At 34.5% G+C, this 22,303-nt stretch overlaps 1 protein-coding gene across 5 annotated transcripts in view; it reads left to right on the plus strand.

The window, feature by feature from the left end:
• The window catches only part of AGMO (alkylglycerol monooxygenase), a 395,634-nt gene extending 377,674 nt beyond the window's left edge, over positions 1–17,960 (plus strand). For 4 of the 5 annotated variants that reach the window (XM_040472529.1, XM_040472533.1, XM_040472532.1 and 1 more), the window contains one exon: positions 16,547–17,960. In XM_040472529.1, the coding sequence (XP_040328463.1) occupies positions 16,547–16,645 (99 nt within the window). In that variant the 3' untranslated portion in view covers positions 16,646–17,960. Of the gene's footprint in view, positions 1–16,544 lie in introns of all 5 variants that reach the window. The other variant, XM_040472530.1, reaches the window with a different exon arrangement.
• The last annotated feature ends 4,343 nt before the right edge of the window (positions 17,961–22,303 follow it).

The following is a 22,303-nucleotide window of genomic DNA, read 5'->3' on the forward strand; positions in this document are numbered from 1 at the left end:
CATGGACTTGAACAGAGTTGGGGTTTGATCACAAAGCCATAAATTCTCTTTCTGATTGCTATTTGGCCTGAGGGCTTGTTGGAAGCATCACCGTCCTAGTTAGACTGTTTTCCAGCTTTTAAATATACTAGAGTATGATCGAATTATGTGTTGACCCTGATTTATGTTGAAAACTCAGAAACATTTTTTCCAGAAGAAGTGCTTTGTGTATGTGTGAGCCTTTGAGGCCTGGCCCCATCTGAGAGTTGACTGGCTCACCTCAGTGTACTGTTCATTTATTCAGATGGCTGGACTCTAAAGGAGGAATCTTTAAATATCCAGTGGTATTTCAGTGAAATAAATATTGTGAAGCAGATATGGGTTGTTTAAAACATATCACTATGATGTAATATGTCAATGCTCAATTATACATTTGCATGCACCTTAAAAAATTCTGTCTCCAGAGAGAAACTGATTGTCATAATACTGCATTTCAATTAAACCCACATCCTAGGCATTCTGAGGTCCAAATTCCTGCAACCCTCAAGTTAATGTGTTCCATGTTGTGGGGTTAATTTACATAAAGTTCTGGAGCTCCTGCTGCACTGTTTCAAATCTTGGTAGCTTTGATATTCTCAAAGCTACCATAGTGCTATACACAAATATTGTAAACTAGTTTTCACAGAGACAAGTTATGATTATCAGCAGGAATTAGTTTCATACAGTGATCTCTAACCATATTGTACCAGAACATTACCCAGACCCCCTCACTTCTGAACTTCATTTTTCAGTCCCTATAAAACACATCTGTTCCACTGTGTGTGTTTTGAAAATTAAATATACTAATATCATCCTGACTGACCCGGCCACCAAACTCATGTGGGAGAAATCCGGTCCACAACCCAAGCTGTGTTGAGTCTTCAGGTCTTGTGGGAGCTTGTAACTCACTTCACCACAGCAAAGAAAAAAAAAGCAAAGCAAGAGAAAAAGGAAAAAAAAGAAGCAAAACAAAGAAAAATTACATTTCTAAATATGTGTGCTTTCTTCTGATAAGAGCATAGAGAAACTTAGTCAATTACAAAGCAATTTAGCCAATATTCATATTCATCCTGGTGAAATTTTCAAGGTCACAACAGTCATCACATCCTAGGATTTTGTAAAGTTTCTATGTAAAATTTCTACTTCATAACAAAAGGAATCCCAGTACTAAAAACTCTGGTGAACTAGTTCATTAAGAGGGTCAGAATTAGGTCAAGAGAAAAAGTAGTGTTGAAATCAAAATACAGTTTAATTATAACAGAAAAACTTAGTACTTGGTACATCTCATTTATTGTGACAGAATTTATACTGGATTTATTCATTTGAAAGTTTGAAGTAAAACTGGGGCCTTTGGAGGTTTTATAGGATCATTGCTGTCAAAGATATAGTTAGAAATAGCAAAGGACACAAAAAGTTGAGGATAGTTAAAACATTTTAAAGCAAAATTTTTATGTCAGAGAAACCAAACTAAATATTCTCCTGTATATTAACGTAAAGTGAAGTGATGTCATCTGTACATTCAAGCTGATTTTAGAATTTGGAATTTACTGCCAACTCCAAGATATACTCTGCTGTCTTATTTGATCCTCACAAAAGCAAACACATCTATTTAACATGTGCTAGAGTGATAAAGGTTCAACATTAAAAATTAAAGGAGGTAAGGGGCCCCTGGGTGACTTCCTCATAAGCATAGGACTTTGGCTCAGGTTATGATATCGTAATCAGTGACTTTGAACCCCCGGTGGCGGGGAGCCCGCCATCCCCCGCGTCAGGTTCTGTGCTGACAGCTCAGAGCCTGGAGCCTGCTTAGTATTCTGTGTCTTCCTTGCTCTCTGCCCCTCCCCACTTGTGTGCGTGCACCCGTGCACTTTCCCTCTCTCTCTCTCTCTCTCTCTCTCTCTCACTCTCAAAAATAAGTAAACATTAAAAATTTTTTTTTCAATTAAAGAAGGTAAACTTACAAATAACCAGAAACAATTTAGACCTCATCATCATCTCTCTCTCTCCCTCCCTTTCTTCCTTTCTTTCTTTACCTTTCTTCCTTCTTTTCTTTTCTTCTATTCTTTTTTCTTTCTTGCTTGCTTTCTTTCTTCACTACGTTTTGCCATTTAATCAAAGGGCAAGATTGGTTTAAATTATCAGACGTCTACCTAGAGACTTTCCTTTGTTAATTTCTTCAGTCTGGCAAAATAGTTCTCAAACGTGAGTGTGTGAAAGAATTACCATTAAGGGTTTGTATACACAAAACCATGTGTATTATACTATAGGGGTTATTTAAGGGATTTCCTAGAGTAATTTTAACTCTGGACAACTTTTGAGGCATGTGCTAACTTCAGAAGCTAACCAGGGAGGTTCTATTTGCCCTTATTTATGAGAATTAGTAACATATTTCTCCAGAATCCATAAAATATATCTTTTGACATAATTATAAACATATTGTAGATACAAAGATATTTTCTGAAAACTCATACTGTAATAAAGTGTAATTTTCCCCTTATCCAATATTTGATATTGGTTACAAGCTTCACCCTTAATTTTTATCATATAATAATTGTTTTTAAGGATCTTCCCTCTATCCTCATTCTCTCTCAATGAAGAGAGAAATAATCAACAATTACTTATGGACTAGATAAAGACTAACAATTTTGAAGTTTTTGTTTTATAACTTGATCTAGACAATATATTAGTGGCCAAACTGTATTTCTTCCCCCAACCCCAGACTTACTGAGATATAGTTGTATTTCTTGAACTATAAATGAAAACAGGCCAAGTATTTTACCTCTGAAATTTCTTTTGCTCTTAAAACCCATCATGATTTGCCAATAATCATGATTTGCCAATTTACCCTTTGGTGATGTCCACTAAGTTATTTTTCAAAGATGAACCTAATGTGTATTAACATTAAAACTTTTATGTGTCAGAGTGCTGGGAGAACAGATTATGTCCAAGGTGAAGATAAGGGATTTTGATTTCGAGAAATGGATGTTTTGGGATCCATCTCTGCCATCCTTTGCCAGTATTTACATATATTTCACATGTGTGGAAAATAATTTGGTGGGGGGCGTGGCTATTTTATTTTATTTTATTTTATTATTTGAGTAGAGTCAGCACACAATGTTGCATTAGTTTCAGGTACACAACATAGATATTCAACATCTCTATGCCATGCTCACCACAAGTGTACGTACCATCTGTTACCATGCAACACTGTTACAATATCGTTCACTGTATTCCCTATTCTGTGCCTTTTATCCTCATGACTTACTCATTCAATTACCGGATGCCTGTTTCTCCCACTCCCTTCACCCATTTTGCCCCTTCCCTCTAGAACCATTAATTTGTTCTCTAGAAAACTGATATTTTTAAGGCTTTTCGCTTGTCATCCCCTCTGTTATTTCAATTACCTTATGGTGCTGGTAATTAGGGCAAGATGAAGAAGTATTTGTGATGTATACTTTTTATTAAAAACTTAATTATTTTGGGAGCTATCCTCAGACATCTCTCGCATTACAATATTGTGTTGGCCAATTCTGTTAATTTTTTCAGATAATAGAACAGAATAGACCTTATAAATTTTCCATTTCCACTCTAATTGGACAGAAAACGAAGCTAACATCCAGAGAATATGAAGTATTTGATCATTTCATGACAAAAGGGACAAGAAATCAGGTTTCAAGTTTCTCAGTGTTTTTTCCAGGACACTGATGTGGAATTTTGAATGCTTCTTTATCCCGTGATTGTGATTTTCAAAAGTGATAGATGAGGATACAATGGGATGAAAGAAGTAAAAATTAGAATTTCTATTTACAGTTGTTTTATCTCATCCTTCTTTTAAAAGAAATGTCTTTTTTATGAAGCTTGTAATACACAAATAATAATTGAAAAATTTAAAGGCTAAATGAAATGGGGGGAAGAACTGTAATATTTTCATAATAAATTTTAGAAAACATTGCTGTAGAAATTGACCTAATATCAGTAGTAGCAATAATAACAAAATAGCATCAACTTAAACTACTGATATTTGTTGAGCACTTGCATATATGAAACCCCAAGTTTTTATGTCCATTCTCTCATTTAATTATTTCAGCTACCTTGTAAGATAATCCATATTTTTCAGGTAAAGCTACTGAGATATAGCAGCACTAAATAACTTCTTCAAGATGGAATGATCATTGAAAGCCACTTCTTTTGTATTCAAACATACAACTTCAAAACACTGAGTTATGAGTACCTGAGGAAACACTCTATCTGCCGAATGAAGATGATTTATCTCTTATTCATATAAGAATCCTATAAGGTAGCTATGGCAAATAATCATTTTACAAATAAGCCAAGTCAGTGGGAAATTTAACATATCTCTGTGATTGACCTCATTTTAGTAAAACATTTATTTTATTTAAAACTTTTTTATAACATTTATTCATTTTTGAGAGCGAGAGAGACACAGTGTGAGCCAGGGAGGATCGGAAAGAGAGGGAAAGAGAATCTGAAGCAAGCGTCAGGCTCTGAGCTGTCAGCAAAGAGACCAACGTGGGGCTTGAACTCACGGACTACGAGATCATGACCTGAGGGGAAGTCCAACGCTCAACTGACTGAACCACCCAGGCGCCCCAAACATTTTTTATATTTAACCACGACATTGTGAAGATAATTTTACCTGAAGATTTAAAAATAAGATACATACAAAAATACCAGTCCTTAATAGATACTTCACGAAACACTGTGTAGATCTAAGTGTGGATTCAGGGGCTATATTGCTTACCAGTGAGTTCTGTCAGCAGTGGACTGCCTGACGAGAAACAAGAGTGTGATATATATGTGTATAATGAGTACAACCTAATGGGGACTGGCTCAATGCAATTTTTTGTGCTTGTGTTTGCCCTTGAAGTAGGTCCCATGCTATCTTTTCTTATGGGTGCCATACCTAGCACTAAATAAATAATAAATAGAATAATACAGGTATTTATTTTTAAAGACTATTATTTTAGTGGTTGCGACTTTAAGATACTAGATTTTACTAAATTGAATCTATACTGAAAATTTTGAAGGCTTTTCAACTGTTTTGATTGTCTAGCAGGATGCTTTACAATAAAGAAAGGTATAGAACAGTAATTCCTTGCTGGCATTTTACTATTCTTCCTCCATTATGTCCTTTAAATTTGGCCCCTTCCTTTACATTATATTGTCAGTCTTAGTCAAAAAAACTTATCATGCCATCAGCTTAGTTCCACTTAGAATTGTCTTGACTCAGCTTTGCTTAATATATATATGTGTGTGTATATATATATATATATATATATATATATATATGTGTGTGTGTGTGTGTGTGTATATATATATACACACATATATATATGTGTATATATATATACATATACATATATATATTTATTTGTCAAAGAATATTTCAAGAAATACTACTACTAAAAAATTATGTCTATTGTAGAATTTTCATGGAAGACTATTTCCATTATATTGCTCAGCATCCCCCTGGAATAATATCTGTGTATTATTAAACAATTATATAAAACAATTATTTTTAACATAATTTTAGATATGAGTAGGAAATTGGGCACCTGGGTGGCCCAGTCGGTTGAGTGTCCAACTTTGGCTCAGGTCATGATGTCATAGCTTGTGGGTTCAAGATCCGCATCAGGCTCTGTGCTGACAGCTCAGAGCCTGGAGCCTGGTTTGGATTCTGTCTCCATGTCTCTCTGCCACTCCCCCACTTGTGCACGTGTACATGCTTGTTCTCTCTACCAAATACAAATATTAAAAAAAAAGTAGATATGAGTAGGAAATTTAATTAAATATGAAGGATCAAAACAGTATTTTGGTGACAGAAGTGGGAATGAGGATCATTAGAAACTATTATTTAGTCTATATTTTTTGTCATAAAAAGGAATTAAAATTAAAAGTATTTTAAGACACTGAAAGATGTATTTGAAGGCTGGCATCATAAAAACTCATCAAGAACATTGAACTCCATGTTTCACAACAGAATAGAAATACTTCAAACAATGATCAATCTATAATTGTACTTACCCACTAAATTCTTACTCTACTTTGTAAGATAATTATATTTTCCCAACAATAATTATATATTCACAGTTTTAAAAGCATCCTTTTAACTTAGGACCATCCATCTGAAAAAGCTGGCATTATTGAAAACTGTCATGTTTCAAACTCTACCTATCATTTATATCTCCTTATCTGTCACTCTCTGTTGTCACCTTTAGGTTACTGAATCTTTTTAGCACGAAAAATAGCACACTTTAATTGTCTATCGTATATGTTCATAGAACTTTATATTTAAAAAAATAGTGAATATTTATGATAAAGTTGTGAAAATTATGAAGCTATTATCTGTATTTTATAGATGCAGAAACTGAAATTCTGAGTAACCTCTGGAGGCAAAAGAATTTGTGTTGACTTGGGACAATCTTATCCTCTCATTCTTTTTCCAGAGTTCTTCCAGTTTGACTAGGTTTCTGAACCTGATCTTAAATATAAACAGAAGACCTTTTGCAATATTTTATTAATGTAATTTCTTGTATGTTTTACATAAAACTGACCATTGTATAATGTGGAGGTTAGAAGCACCAACCACCCATGCAGTTGAAAATCTTCATATAACTTTTGACTGCCCCAAACTTAACCACTAATAGCCTACAGTTGACCAGAAGCCTTACTGATAACATAAACAGTTGATCAAGACATATGTTGTATGTAATATTATTATATGCTGTATTTTTACAATAAAGGAAGCTATGGAAAAGAAAGTATGATTAAGCAAATCGTAAGTAAGAAAAATACATTTACGGTGCTGTACTGTGTTTATGGAAAAAAAAAACTGCACTCAAGTGGCTGAGTGCAGTTCCAAACTGTGTTGTTCAAAGTTCAACTTGTATATTAAGAGTTTAAAATAATATTTTTAAATATATGTGAATGAAAAGAAAAATGTGCTATAATGCAAATGGATGATGTAACAGCTGATTGTTTTTTTTTCCTGACTTGTGGGAAAACTAAGACATCGAGTGAAACAATTACGTATTTTGACCTCATTGTTTCCTAAGGGAAAAAAATATATTCTTGCCCATGAAATGTGGAAATTTCACATCTTTCCAATTCTTGTATAATTTGAGCTCTTTCCCAGCAGTTCAAGATATCGTGTCTCCTTTAATAATCTTGGCTTTCATAATTAAAACCCTAATTATCATCATCATCATCATCATCGTGGTCATTATTGTAGTTATCACCCTCGTCAGCATTATCATTATTTGGAGAAGAGGAGATATAAGGTGTTGGTACAGGCTCACACCTTTTTTATAGCTTAAAAGCTAGAAAATATGCTCTTTGAATGTTTGTAGTGTTTATGTAATCAGTACCTACATTGCCAAGGCATATTGAAAACAGCTGGGTGCCTGCTGCCTGCCTCCCTCTTTGTTGGAACTTTTGCCAGAACAGGTAGTCAGAAATGGAAAGTAAGGGAAAATTCAGGCATCTGGGGTGTCTCTCAGGAAGGCAGCTGTGGCTTCCTTAGGAAGCAATCATTGTTTGCCATCAGCCAAGACTCTGTATACCCTTGGGTCCAGTTCTGGCATGGCTGGCCTAGTAGGATGCAGTTTATGACTTAGGACTTACGCGAGAAACCATTTGGGCAGTCCCATCTCTGGCAGAACTTTGAGAGAAATCCCCCAAGCTGCAAGCCATATGTGGGATGTTGGCCTTCTATTTAGCCTACTCTGGGAGGTTCCCATTTACTGGGGCTCTAATCATCCCTTTGACACAAGCAAAAACAATACAAAGAGATCTTTTCAAAACACATCCTTCCAAGATATACTGTTGTGTTTTAAAAACCAGACATCACTATTATTTCTGTAAACATGGCATTTTTTTCCTAAAAATAAACTCATTTGTTAAGAGACTTCCTTTGTTTCCTAGATAGTGGGCAAGTACAAAGAATTTCTTTTAACAGCACACTGGAAGTCCTTGGACTAGCAGTGTTGAATGGTATTCTGCATTTGCGAGCATATGGTCTTTCATATATAAATTTTTGTACACCAAGTATTAAAATTTGCCTCCATGGGAGAAAACGTAGGCTCTGATTGATGTCTGGGAGATGCCAGGAGCTGGCCTTTGTTATGTACACTACACTGAACATCAATCTGCTGTTGTGATGAGATTATTTGGCAAGGTAAATAGGTAGGTAAACTAGGTAGGTAAATAGCAAGGTGAATATTGGTTATTATTTGGCAAACAAACCACCCCTCATTCACCATGAAAATTACATTTTGGTAAGCTAGACTTGAATGGTTGTCTTGATAATTTTTGTTAAAACAGAGCTTTGATTTTAGAATGTAAATGCCTTAAATTTCAGGAGTCAGAAATAAAAGGGAATTAGAAAGGTATAGTACTTTGAATTTTAGATTAAGTGTCATGTTTTTCCCCATTACAAAGAGTTCTGTTAGGATACTTAAGGACCATGATTAATCCAGCAACATTTTATTAAAATATCCTCAGTTTTGGGGCGCCTGGGTGGCTCAGTTGGTTAAGTGACTGACTCCGGCTCAGGTCATGATCTCAAGGTTTGTGAGATCAAGCTCTGCATCCAGCTGTGTGCTGACAGCTCAGAGTCTGGAGCCTGCTTCGGATTCTGTCTCCTTCTCTCTCTCTGCCCCTCCCCTGTTCACACTCTGTGTCTCTCTCTCTCTCTCTCTCTCAAAAATAAATAAATATTTTTTAATTTTTTTTAAAAAATCTTCAGTTTCAAACAAGCTGTATATGAACCAAATAATTTTGTGCCGATGTTAGGCATACTCAGGAATATTCAATGAAATGTTGTTTTAGTTGTAACCAGAACTTATTTGCAGAAATATGAAGTTAAAAAAAGAAAGAATTTTTAAATTCCCTGAACTATCTTCTTTTTTTAAAAAAAAAAGTACAGTAATAGTTTTTAGGGCAGGGAATCAGGCTATTTTTTAAACTTTTCAAAAGTTTATTTATTTTTGCGAGAGAAAGAGCAAGCAGGTGAGGGGCTGAGGGAGAGAGACAGAGAGAGAGAGAGAGAGAGAAAGAATCCCAAGCAGGTTCCACACCATCAGCACAGAGACTGACACAGAGATTTAACCCATGAACTGTGAGATCATGACCTGAGCCAAAATTAAGAGTCAAACCTTTATCCAACTGAGCCACCCAGGTGCCCCAGCATCAGGTTATTTTTAATGCGTTTCCATTACTAGTTTTAATATATAAGAATGTCTCAGGTCAGATTAGGTAATGTTCATCGAGTGACTAATTTTTCCTACTCTTGTTTTATTCCCAACTTCATAAAAACTAAAATAGACTATCCTTAGAATTTTTCACTGCTCTGATATTTTTTTTCATTCTCACACCTAAAAAAGTAAAGAATGTGAGGCTCCATTGTAAGTACAAGAAGAAGATTAAGAGTGTAAACAGATGCTTTTTATAATGTACGCCTTTGCTAAGATATTTTTCCGAAAGAGTGGTTAACGTTTAACCTAACGTTCATTCTCACAATTGATATTTGGTTCTTTATTAATTTGACCTTATTGTAACTTGCTCCCTGTATCTCCATATTGCTTTTTATCCAGCATTTCAAACTAAAAAGTTATAAAAAAAAGTTTTACCCTTCTGCATTAAGAATTTTGATGATTAGAAAAATATAAAGTCAGGTTTCAGTTTTGACAAGACACATGTTTTGACCATTTTATGAATATAAATCATATAATCAACTTTGGTTGTCTCTTTAATTTTTCTCTATGCTTTAATTGTGGTAAGCTTGGCATTTCCTTTTACCTGTCATTTGACAAACCTCAAGCTGGGGGCAGAGTACTAACCTGGAAAAAAACTAACCTGGAAAAAAAATTGAGAATGAAGGCTGTAAATCTAGACTAAGTATATTAAAATATTTATAAGTTTTCTGGGAAATGAACATAAATTGAAGATGTATCATTGTGTATGAGGGAGAACAAGAATGTAATAAGTAATCAAGGGCAATTTTAAAATCCCTATTACTGGATGGTAATACCCTCAGAACAAGAGTTGGTAATATTGGAAAATTTTAAAGTCTTGTATCTATAAAGACACTGAATTCATAATTTAGAATTCAAAGATGAAAAATCCACAGATGTTTTTGAGAAATGTAGCATCTATTTTCACTTTATGCTAATTACAGTTTATACAATTTTGACCAGATGGGTTTGCATACACAGTAGCTAATTCATGACAACTGTCTTCAAGTATATTCTCTGAATTGTAGATAGGTCTTGGAGAACTCCAAGAGATCTCTAATGTTCTTATTGATATTTGTGGTTTCACATGTTATCATGATAGCTCAAATGTGGTATACATGAACAGTAGATATTTCATAGGGGTATTGTTGAAAAGCATATACACTTTCTTGAGCTATGTGGACTCTTAGAATAGTGAATAAATTGTGATACCCAACAGGAGATAATCATCTCTGGGGAGCTGAAGAAATGGTTACAAATGAAGATTCTGTATTTGTTATCTAAATTAACTTAGTACTTTTTTGTCACTAAAATTAGAGTCCTTTGCCCCCACTGAATAGTAAAATGCCTGATTTTTAAGGTTTTAGAATTCAGCTTAATTATTTAAAATTTTTGTTCTAATGTTTGAGTTTATTTTCTTCTATAAAAACATGATCATGGTATGTTTAATGTATTATGTTTGAAAATTTATATCAGAATACATGTAATGATTGAAGGAAATATATATTCTTTTTAAATAAGGCATTGTTATCATGTGCATTAATACAAACTTTCTTTTTATATTGTTTTTCCCTCAGTTAAGAATTTTAATACATATTTAAAAACTAATGCAAAACAATAATATTTGATTTAAATCTTGATAGTAGTAAATCCAATAAGACCACATATTAAAGATAGTGGTAATTGTATATGCTTTGAATAGGGTCAGAGAGAGAACACAAGACTTCCAAGTAATAGTTGCAAATAGTTGGAAATTATTTCTCTTAAGCCTTTGTTTGTCTGTGCATGACTCCTAGTATTTTAGTCATATATATATAGAATGTACTGGAAGTTAAATCAGGAATTCCCAATTTCTCTGGAGTTGGCATTTGTCAAGCTCTATCCTTGAAAATTCAAAGAAAAAGAAATGTATCATTACCTATTATCTTTCTGATGTTTTCATTTCAGCAGGACTTTCAGTCTATTTGGCTCCAAATTCTGGTCTAGATTTGTTTGTATTTATTTGTCTCTTGCATTAATAGGAAATAGAGATACTTTTAAGCAATTCAGGTTTGAACTCTGTTTAAGTTCTTATCTGTTTATCTGTAGAGCAGACAATGGTCCTCTCTAAAAAACCAAAATATTATGTCAAAAAGTATATTTAACAAAGAATTAGTTTTATTTTATCCAAATAATTTAGTAAAAACTTCTGCATATTTAATGTGTTGCTCTTAAAACAAATTGTTGCTATTTTCATTGTTATAGTTGTGAATAGTCAGTGAATTGTTATTTTATGAACCTCATCAATGTCAGAGAAATAATTTTTAGGTAAAAATATATTCTTCCATTTAGAGGCAGGATGTAATTTTTTAGACATAAAACATAGGTATATCCATTCCAAGGGAATTTTAGGAAATCAAGACAAAAGTCGTACACAAAAATGTACACAGTGAAATAAAGAGTAATATATTTTTTTAATTATGAAAAGTGAGTTCGTAATCTCTCATCACAAAAATGCTATTTCAAGTTTCTTCCTTGTCAAGGTAGAATTTATCAGGCAGCTTTACCCATCATTTATAAAATGAGTTAGATTTTCTAACTTGCTCGTGCAATTCTCTAGTGATTCTGTATATGTAATTACATTGCCACTGTGGATAAGCATAAAATTAAATGAGATGTTATCTCTCAGCATATTCTATTTAAGTATTTGTACCAATAGATACAAGTTTGAGAATCCAAGTAAATTTCAGCTATCTCAGATTTTGTTTCTCTTGTGGGTAATTTTTCAAGTACTTTAAAACTTTCTTTCTTTTTTTTTTTTTTTTTTTTTGCAATTTATCTGAGAGTTAAATGTTTTGAGAAGTGTGGGGTGTTGCTGGCTAGTTCTAATGGAAATAGTCCACTACCTAAGATGATATTTTATATGCTTCTCAGGTCATTTATTAATGCATTTGGTAGGCGGATTCAAACCAGCAGAGACAGATATGTACATAGGTGTAAGAACAATCCACTAGCTGTGTAATTTGAGGGATAGCAGTTTGAGGAGATGTCACATGCACACAAGTACCTCTTCTGATACTATTCTGTCTCCTTTAAGATTAGATGCCTGATTTTCTCATAAGTAGGACCATTTTTAATAAGGCCTCTTAAAACACAGACATAACGGGGAGGGGCAGTAGAATAACTCATCGGTTCCCACTGGTGTTTTAGTATGGGTTAGTGGTTCAGATTAGCCACCTGTCAATTGATGCACTTTTTTGGAAAGAGTGAAGGAAACGTGGAGAGCATCTGTACAGGCCAAAGTTCAGGCATCAGAGTCTAGGGCCCTGGGAAGTCAAGGAAATAGCCTGAAGACAAGGGCCACTAATGATGTGTTAGCTCAAGGAGGGCTTGACACCAGGAGTGAACTTCCTCTGTTTCATATTTTGAATCCAGCTGTTAAAATCTTGGGACTTGGATAAAATAAGTGTTCATTGAGTTTGTACATATCCAGAAACATCAGATCTGTGATTAGAGAAGTATGTTGCAAAAACTGGCTTTGGTTGCCATTTAATCTTATACTAGCCTAAGTAGTAATTCTCCTGTCTTCCTTGAATAAATACTTGATTGAGAAATATGTTAACCAACAGTCATTTCAAAGGACACATTTAATCTAATCAATTATGGAGAACCAAAATGGACAGCTTGATAGAAAAATCAAGAGAAAGTTTGGACAAGAGAAAATTAAAATGGCATGACTCCAATCATCAACTGGTTTATTGAGTCCATGTTAAATAATTTTCCAGCCTAAAATTATATACTAAATATATATTTAGGATACATATGCATACACATTAAAAAATACAAGAGAAAATCTATTTTTTCCTACTTATTTTCTAATGCAATTGAGTGACTATTTCAAGGTCATGCATATTTTGAGAAGGGCATATTCATTGTATTAATTTTTATGATTCTGTGTCAATCTGGTTTTCATTATATATAAAAACTCCAATTTATGTTTAAAACATTGATTGTGAAAAGTGTCAGAAACCTAGCAGTTACTGACTCAAAAATCATTAGGCAAGTACAGATCACTACAAAAAAAGAGGAAAGAATTCACTACTGATGTACGTATTCACTGAACTGACATCCTAGGATGTGTAGTTAGATTTTCTGAGAGATGCTATATAAACAAACACCCATATCCCAGCTCTGATATTTAGTAGTTTTGTGATTTCTTGTTAAACCACATAAATTCTAGGTTCCCATTGCCTCATGAGCAAATTGGGTACCAATCTGGCAAAGTTTGTGATGAGATTTAAACATCATAATCTAATAAGGCACATAGGACAATGGCTAGTTTAATCAAGGGTCTCACTGCACATTAATATTGAATCTGAGTTGGATTTCTATGCATCATCAGTTCTCCACCCCATGTTTTGAAGAGATAATAAATGGGGCCAAAACCTGCCAAAGAAACAAAATAAAACTATAAATTGTTAAATATCTCATTATTCTTAAGGAGCTGAAAGCATTTTAGATAATTGGAAAAGATAAAATCCTCATGTTTTAGTTAAGGATGGGTCATTAAGGAAATAGGACTTGATTTATCGTTTCAAAAGCAGAAAGATTTACTTGGGAAGTTATGGGTTAACAACAAAGGAATTGAACTGAATTGAACTTTTTTTTCATTCTCTCATTAGGTCAGAAGTTGTTACTATTTCTAGGATCCCAGATGGAAGTATAGATAGTCTAGTGGGTAGGGAGTAGGGAAGAGGAGAATCATGACTTACCAGCAAAATTTTACATATAGTTTACAGGTTTCCTTCTCCCTAGCCTTCACCCTTGGAATCCTTGTGACCCGAAAAACTAAATTGAAAACCAATAAAAACTTCTTTTTTTGAGACAGAGAGAGACAGAGAGAGGGAGAGTGAGAGAGGCAGAGGGAGAGAGAAAAATTTAAACAGGCTCTTCACCCAGCACAGAGCCTGATGCTGGGCTTGATCTCACAACCCTGAGATCATGACATGAGTGGAGATCAAGAGTCAGAAGCTCAATCAACTAAGTCACCCAGGCACCCTGAAAAACCAGTAAAAACTTCTATTGCCAAATATGTTTCGGGTTCATAAATGTTATGGATCTGAATTAAACTGTTTATGCTGATATTATGCATTTTTCATCTCTGTCCCATTTGAAAGTTCTCTTTACAGCTAGCCGTCTGTCAACATTACCCATCTTCATAGACTAATTCAATTCATTGCACAAAGGGCTTTCATAAATACTCTTCACCTTGATATTATTTTGCTTGGCACCATCACAAGAAATCCCATGAGGTCATTTTTCTTGAATTAGAGTCAAAAGAAACAAAATCAAAACCAACCTTTAAATATATTGTATTTGATTTTTGAAGCAACTCCATAATGTTAATATTATTCTTGACTTCTGCTTCAACATAACTGTAGATTTCATTTTTGATATATATTTTTACACTTGATCTTAGCCAAAAGGCCGAGAAGCGATTGATATATATTTTTTTATATTGTGCGTATTATAGGCTGAAAGGAATGCATGTATTGAAACAAAACTGCAGAGTGAGTAACGTGAAGGATCATGGTTCTCTAGAAAGAACATATGAAAGTTTCTATATGAAACAGAACAACCTAGCCGTGAATCTAATACCATGGTTTAGGAAGGTGTTGTTGTTGTTGTTTTCATATTCAGGCTTTCACAGCATAATAACCACAATTCAAGCTATTTTCTTTGACTTGATGGCTGGCCTCAGTTAATGGCCTTGGCTTCTCCCCAGTCCATCACCCCAGAGTGTTTCCCATGCCTGCATCTTATTACTTAAATTTGCTCCTTTGTATATTTTTGTGGATCTTTCAGGAATAGTGGTTCTTCCTGGGGAGAAGAACTGGTCATATTTTAGTAGTGTGGAGAGGAGCTTTGCACAATTAAAAAAAAAAGACATATGGAGAGACTCTTGCATAAACCCATTTGTTTGGGCTTTACTCTTTTTTTTCTTTTATCATCATACAAATAACACCTAAAATGGAGATCATAAGGCAATCTTGTAGCTTAATGTTAGTGTATAGGTAAGAGTAAAGGGGGGGGCGCCTGGGTGGCGCAGTCAGTTAAGCGTCCGACTTCAGCCAGGTCACGATCTCGCGGTCCGTGAGTTTGAGCCCCGCGTCGGGCTCTGGGCTGATGGCTCGGAGCCTGGAGCCTGTTTCCGATTCTGTGTCTCCCTCTCTCTGTGCCCCTCCCCCGTTCATGCTCTGTCTCTCTCTGTCCCAAAAATAAATAAACGTTGAAAAAAAAATTTTTTTTTAAAGAGTAAAGGGAAAAGTTAGCTTAGGAGAACTCTGATGGTGTAAAGACCATGACTAGTGCTTGGATTTTACATCAAGAGAAGAGAAGATATGTGTGTTATGGCATTATGGCATTTAGATTACTCATAATGAAAAATTCTGCAACCATGAGTTCTTACTGAATGACTATATAATCCTTATTGCTAGGATCATCAGAAATCAAGTTATTTTTGGCTAATTTGGGGTGATTTGTTGGGAATGTGTGATATTACTTGAAAGCAGAGAAGTAAACTCAATGAACTCTGATGGCTGCTTATTATGAGTTAGTTATGGCATGAATCTTAAAGAGAATTTTGCAGTACAGTTTTTCATACCTGTAAGATCACCAGAGTGAGAAGGTAAATCAGTAGTGATGTTTAACATTTAGTTCATGTTGGGTAAAGTTCATAACATGTTAGATCACATTGCCCCAGAGAGGAATGATTCTTTATAATGTTTTTATTTCTCCTTTTCCAAATGCTTCTTAAACTATATAAACAATGAGATCATTTCATACAGTACATTCCACATGCAGAAGGCCCAGAGGCCAGAAGAAAGTTCTGTTTCATTCGGTATCTAAGTTTCATAGTCCCATCCCTAGAAATGACCCAGATTTGAGAGTATAAAAAATAAAAGGCAAACACTAACTAACTTGGATGTAAAATAAATAAATAAATAAGTAAAATAGATAGATAGAGAAATAAATAAATAAATAAATAAATAAATAAATAAATAAATAATAAAAGCCAAAAAAACAAAGCATTTTACTCCTACTCTTTTCTCCGACATAATGTGTTTTAAGTTGGGTTGGGTAAATTCTATCAGTGAACAACTGCTAGATTCAATTTGATTAACTTATAGTGTCTAAAATGTTGATGTTCATTTTCCCCTTCAAAGAACTCAGTTGAACAAAAGTATTGATTCACTTTTAATTCTTTTTCCTCTTTGTGTTTTATTTCTTCAGAGTTTTTTTTCCATCTGCATTGCTTTCTGGGGAGTCAGAAGCATAAAACAACTTGCCTCCGGCCCTGGGAAATAAGTTTGTACTCAATTCTCTTGTTTTAATCAGTAGTCCACAACCACAGTATATTATGACTGTCTGTGGAAATATAATTATCTTATATAATTATTATATGAACCATTTTTTTAATGAAAGGTGAATATGCTTATCTACTTTTGCTTGCTTTCCATATGTTATTTTCTATTAAAATTAAAGTGTGCTGCAATTACTTTCCTTTATTAATGGGTTTGAAAACAAGTGATATCAAATACAGTCATGTTATATTCACTTGTAGCATCTGAGTCAAAGAGTATGAGAAAAGGAAGGGAGGAAACTGAAGAAGAATGAAGATTTCATTTGCATTTTTTGACAACATTTTCTTTGCTGCATGCTAAAATTGTGCTTATATCAATATTTGTTGTCATAAACATGTGTTACATTAGTTGTCTGCATAAGGCTATATTTACCTTTGAAAACCACATAACCTAAGCAACTACATTACAGAAAAAGACATCATGGAAGTGAAAATGAGTAGAATTTATCAGCATTTGTTTATACAACAGATCAATACATATGTCTAATATGTTTGGTCAGTTTGTTTTGGCAATTTGAAGAGTATGCAGTCAGACATTCTTTGTTTTTTGAAAGCTTGTGTTATGCTTTGCTTTTACGTATTATGAAAGACCGCCATTAGTACCTATTTTTACTAACTGAAAGAAATGTTCACTTTTACACAAAAAAAAAAACAAAAACAAAAACACAAAACCTCAGGTCTTTTGTAAACCTGTAGTTTCAGAAACCTGTAATTCTCTGTTTCGGGTTTTCCCTGCCACCTGAAAGTAGAGCCTTCCTATGAAATCTTTCATCAGCCAAAATGGTACAAATTGAAGAAGCAATTACCATTAATTTATATGGAAAACATTAAAACATTCCCAGACCACCGCCCCCCAACCGTCCGAAACATCTCTCATAGGTTTTTCTGATACCGTAAGACATATCTTGCTAATGGATGAACAAAATAACTCAGAATAAAGCACAGATGCTCAGAGACACAGTTCAAAACTATGGCAGCTTGACACTGAGATGCCGAGTGTGGTTCCATGGGAAGGAGCCTGGCCCTGCAGCTCTTGCTGCTTGAGGTGTGCACAGCCTCTATAACTGCTCACTGTGAAACAAACGCTGAGTGTATTTTTGCTTTTCACCGTTTTTCATAGACGCAAAAATCCTCTTCATGTTTCTTACAGGTTAGGGAAAATGGGTACTAATATAGGTCTTTTGTAAAAGTGAAGTGGCTTCCTTAATGCAAAACTTTGAAAAGTAGGAGATACTTGTATTTTAAATAGTCACAATAATGTTAATAAACATGTCTAAATAAATTTATCCTCAGTGTTGTGTGTACATTATTCATCGGGATTGTAAAAATCTGCCAAGTGTTTCTTAGGTCGGAACTGACATGAAGTAGCCGGATACAGTTCAAAATGGCAGGAGAAGTTGAAAGTAGTTGGGATTTTTTCCTTCCCTCCTTCCAGTATTCCTTCAATTTAACCTTACAATTTAAGTACAACAGCCCACCCTTATCCACAGTTTCGTTTTCCATGGTTTCAGTCACCTGCAGTCAACTGGGGTCTGGAAGCTGATGTACTACCAGAAGGTCACTAGTAGCCTAATGCTGTATCACAATGCTTAGGTCATTTGCCGATCTTCATCTCATCAGGTAGGCATTTTATCTTGTCACGTCATCACAAGAGAAGAAGGGTAAGTACAGTACAATAAGATATTTTGAGAGAGAGACCGTATTCACATAATTTCTGTCATAGTATATTGTTATAATTGTTCAATTTTATTGTTGCTCTTGTGAATCTCTTACTGTGCCTAATTTATAAATTCAACCTTATCATGAGTATGTATATAGAAGACAAAACATAGTGTCTATATAGGACTTTGTACTGTTTGCAGTTCAGGCATCCACTGGGAGTCTTGGAATGTATCCCTTGCATATGAACGGGGACTACTGTAATAAAAATTATATGCACTAAAACAATTAATGTTCCTCTTCATTGAGCTTTGCCTATATTCATCTCCAGGATTAAGACATTGATCAGTCCGTTAGTCTCATCTTTAAAATGTGTCAGTTAAGCTGTGAACAGAGAAAAATATAGATCTATTAGAAAAATCAGACAGCAGGTGTCTATGTGGACTCATGATGCAAAATTGAAGCACATTTGGTTTTCAAACTAGTAAACCAGAGGAAGATTAAATTTTGCATGATGAAACAATTAACAAATTATATCTCTAGCGTCAGAAGCAGAGACTTGGCTTTGCTTCATTCATCTTTTTAAACTGCTTAATGTACCACAGTTAGAGCAAATACTTTAAGCCCATAACAAACATTAAACCCTGCTTTGGTTCCTTAACAGCAGTTCGTGCTGGACTTTGCATATATAGGATCATGTCAAAGCAGGGAGCCCTCTGCTGGCTTGAAATTGCTAAATTCATCGCATAAATATCCTGAATATTCATATTCTACATCTTTAAGACTTCAATAAAAAGGTTATATCCTCATGGACTGGCAAAGAAAAGAGACGTTTCACAAATCTTTAAGTAAGTTTTTGGTGTGTCCAAATAGTTTGTTTTCCCCATGGGTCGTGTGTGTGTGTGTGTGTGTGTGTGTGTGTGTGTGTGTGTGTGTATATATATATATATATATATATATATATATATGAATTTGTAGGAGTGACCTAAAAATGGGAATAAATTCAAAAATGATAAAAGATATTTTCATGGGAAAACTCAGTTTTCTTGAAGTAAATGCAAATGTATCCATTCTCTCGTTTCTCTCTTAGCTACTCTCACCATCATTATAAATGATTTTCTTTTTAGAAATGCAAATGTTTTCAAGCTACAAATTTTTCAGATAAGTAGTGTTTCCAGGGCCTGTGTGTGTTACCTGGGGCACTTTATTCTTCACCTTCAACCTTGCTAATTTTCCAGCCCAGTTTTCTCTTGCTGAGTACTAATACATGATGACAGATCATATAACTACTATAAAAGTTGTGAATTAATCTTGAGTGATGCCATGTAATTTATGCTTACTCTTGACTGGAAGCACTTTACCTCTCTCTCATTCTCTCAAGAGGAAAAGCACTAAAAATAGGACTCATCAATTACTTGCCACTTCCAATGGGGAGTTGTAAACCAACTTGGCAAATAATTATGAAGATTCTCAGATTTGCTAACCTACCATAATGAAGGATAGAGAGAGGGAAGCTACATCTTTTTGTTGAGTAGTACTCAGTTAGAACTATTTCATTTAGTCTCTAAAATCTTGGGACTTAAGCACTGTTAATACCATTTTACAGAAGAAAATTGTGAGGCTGACAGAGGTTTAAAAACTTGCTCTGGCCTGTGAAATATAATGGGTGCCCCTGCCAAATTTAAAAACTCTCAATTCTGACAGTAAAGTCTGTGATGTTTCTCCTTTCCATGATGCCAGATATCCATGGCAAATCTTTAGAAGTATAGACTCAGGATTTTAAGTTCAGTGTAGCTCCTATTCAATTTGATGCTCCAAAGTACAAAAGTAAAGTTTGGAGGGTAAGAGGCTTAGTTATAGGATTGATTCAGTGACTAAGTGGATGACTGCAGAATTTCTAATCACTCTAAGAATGATAAGGCCATAGGTTTATTCATAGGATTGCCAAACGCCTAAAAGGAATCCATTCCTGTACTTGATTTTATTTGATGAAACTGCCCATTACTTTAGCTCTATTTTTTGTATCGTTTACTTCCCCTTCATCTTGTTCTTCCTAATTAGTTTTGCTAAATTTAATCTAATCCTCTCATGGCCATGATATTCAGCAATATATGGATTCGTAATTCTGTATCTGAAATTGAGTTAATCACCAAAGTATATGAACCCCTGCTATCTTTAACTTTAGCAGCTTGGATTATTGTTTCTTAGAGGTTCTTAAATTTTATTTTACTGGAACTATGCCTTTCAGTATGGAATTCTGTACGATTCGGTACACATTGTGGTGTAATGTCATTTAATAGAGCAAAAGTGATTAGAAATGAGTTTCCTTTTTTATGACCCCCTCCTCTATTTTTTTTTCTTATTTGTAGCCCAGAATCTCAAGGAAAGATAGTAAACATAGAGGCTATTTTGGTTTTCAGAATCTTGAAATATTTTTGATGTCATCATGGTCAGCAACACCAACTGGCTCTATCTGAAGCCTACCTCAGTAGAAGGAAACTTAACAATGTTTTTCTATTATTAGATTGTTTTTCCAAATCTCACTCCAGTCTGCCATCCTTTCTTCTTGACGGCATAATATATTAAACACCTTTTTCCCCAAAGACTCAATTAGGAAAAAAGTATTAACAAATGAAGAAAATAAGCAAGCCTTGATGGTTTTCTCTCGTGAGCGGTCTTCTTTTGAAATTCCTCAACTCTAATTCCTCTGTGGTCAGACCTTCCAGTCATTCCAGATGCCTCAGTGTCCATCAATCATAAGTTTGTTCCTAGAGTTTGTTCTCCCTTTGATTTAGCAGCAAAAAATCCACAATTCGAACTTGCATAGATTTACATTACAGAAAACAAAAGGAAGTAAACTTTGTTTTTATGCATCAAGATTATCTGTGGATCTTTTTAAAAATGCAGATTCTTTGTGGGCACATTGGGATCCTGATTTAGTACACTTCAAGTAGTACCAGAGAAATTGCATTCTTCAAAATTCTGCCAATGATAGGGGTGCCTGGTGGCTCAATAGGTTAAATGTCTGATTTCAGCTCAGGTCATGATTCCATGGCTCATGAGTTTGAGTCCTGTGTCAGGCTCTGTGCTGACATCTCAGAGTCTGGAGCCTGCTTCAGATTCTGTGTCTTCCTCTCTCTCTGCCCTACCCCAGTGACACTCGGTCTCTGTTTCTCTCTCTGTTTCTCTCTCTCTCTCTCTCTCTCTCTCTCTCTCTCTCAAAAATAAACATTTAAAAAATTAAGGTACAGGGGCCATAACGAATCTAGAGTGAGGAAACATTTTCTAGACACTCCCCTTGAGTTTCAGAAATATACAGGACAGAGGCACTATGTCAGAGAATACTGTTCCTATAACAAAGCTTTTAATTTAAAGAGATACTGATTAAGTAAGCATGGATATTTAAATGTGTCAAATATCAGTTTAACATGAGATTATTTTTACATATATTTTTAAAAGCCTGAAAGTTTAAAAACTTAGGTTAGCATCAGTGAGATTGAAAGTACAAGGAGGTCTAGCAGGCAAAGGAGATATACTCAAAAAACATAGTTGCCATAGGCCCTGTCTGTTTGCCTCTGATTTTTCATCTTCGTTTGAAAATTTTTGTCCAGTTTATTTTATTTGTTCTTTTTTATTATTGAGGTATAGTTGATGTACAATGTCATATTAATTTCAGGTGTACAACTTAATGATTCAAAAATTCTATACATTACTTAATATTCACCACAATAAGGGTAATTGCTGTCTGTCACATTATGATATTATTACAATATTTCTGACTACATTCCCTATGCTGTACTTTTCATCTCTGTGCCTTCTTTATTTTTTAATAGGAGGCTTGTGCCTCTTAATCCCCTTTACCTGTTTCACCCATCCTCCAACCCTCTATCCCCACTCTGGGCCAGCAACAACCAGTTTGTTCTCTGTATTTATGACTCTGTTTATTTGTTTGTTCATTCTGGTTTTTTTC

This window comes from Herpailurus yagouaroundi, unplaced genomic scaffold, assembly GCF_014898765.1.
Source record: "Herpailurus yagouaroundi ecotype Mexico unplaced genomic scaffold, PumYag 100, whole genome shotgun sequence".
NCBI classification, from domain to species: Eukaryota; Metazoa; Chordata; class Mammalia; order Carnivora; family Felidae; genus Herpailurus; species Herpailurus yagouaroundi.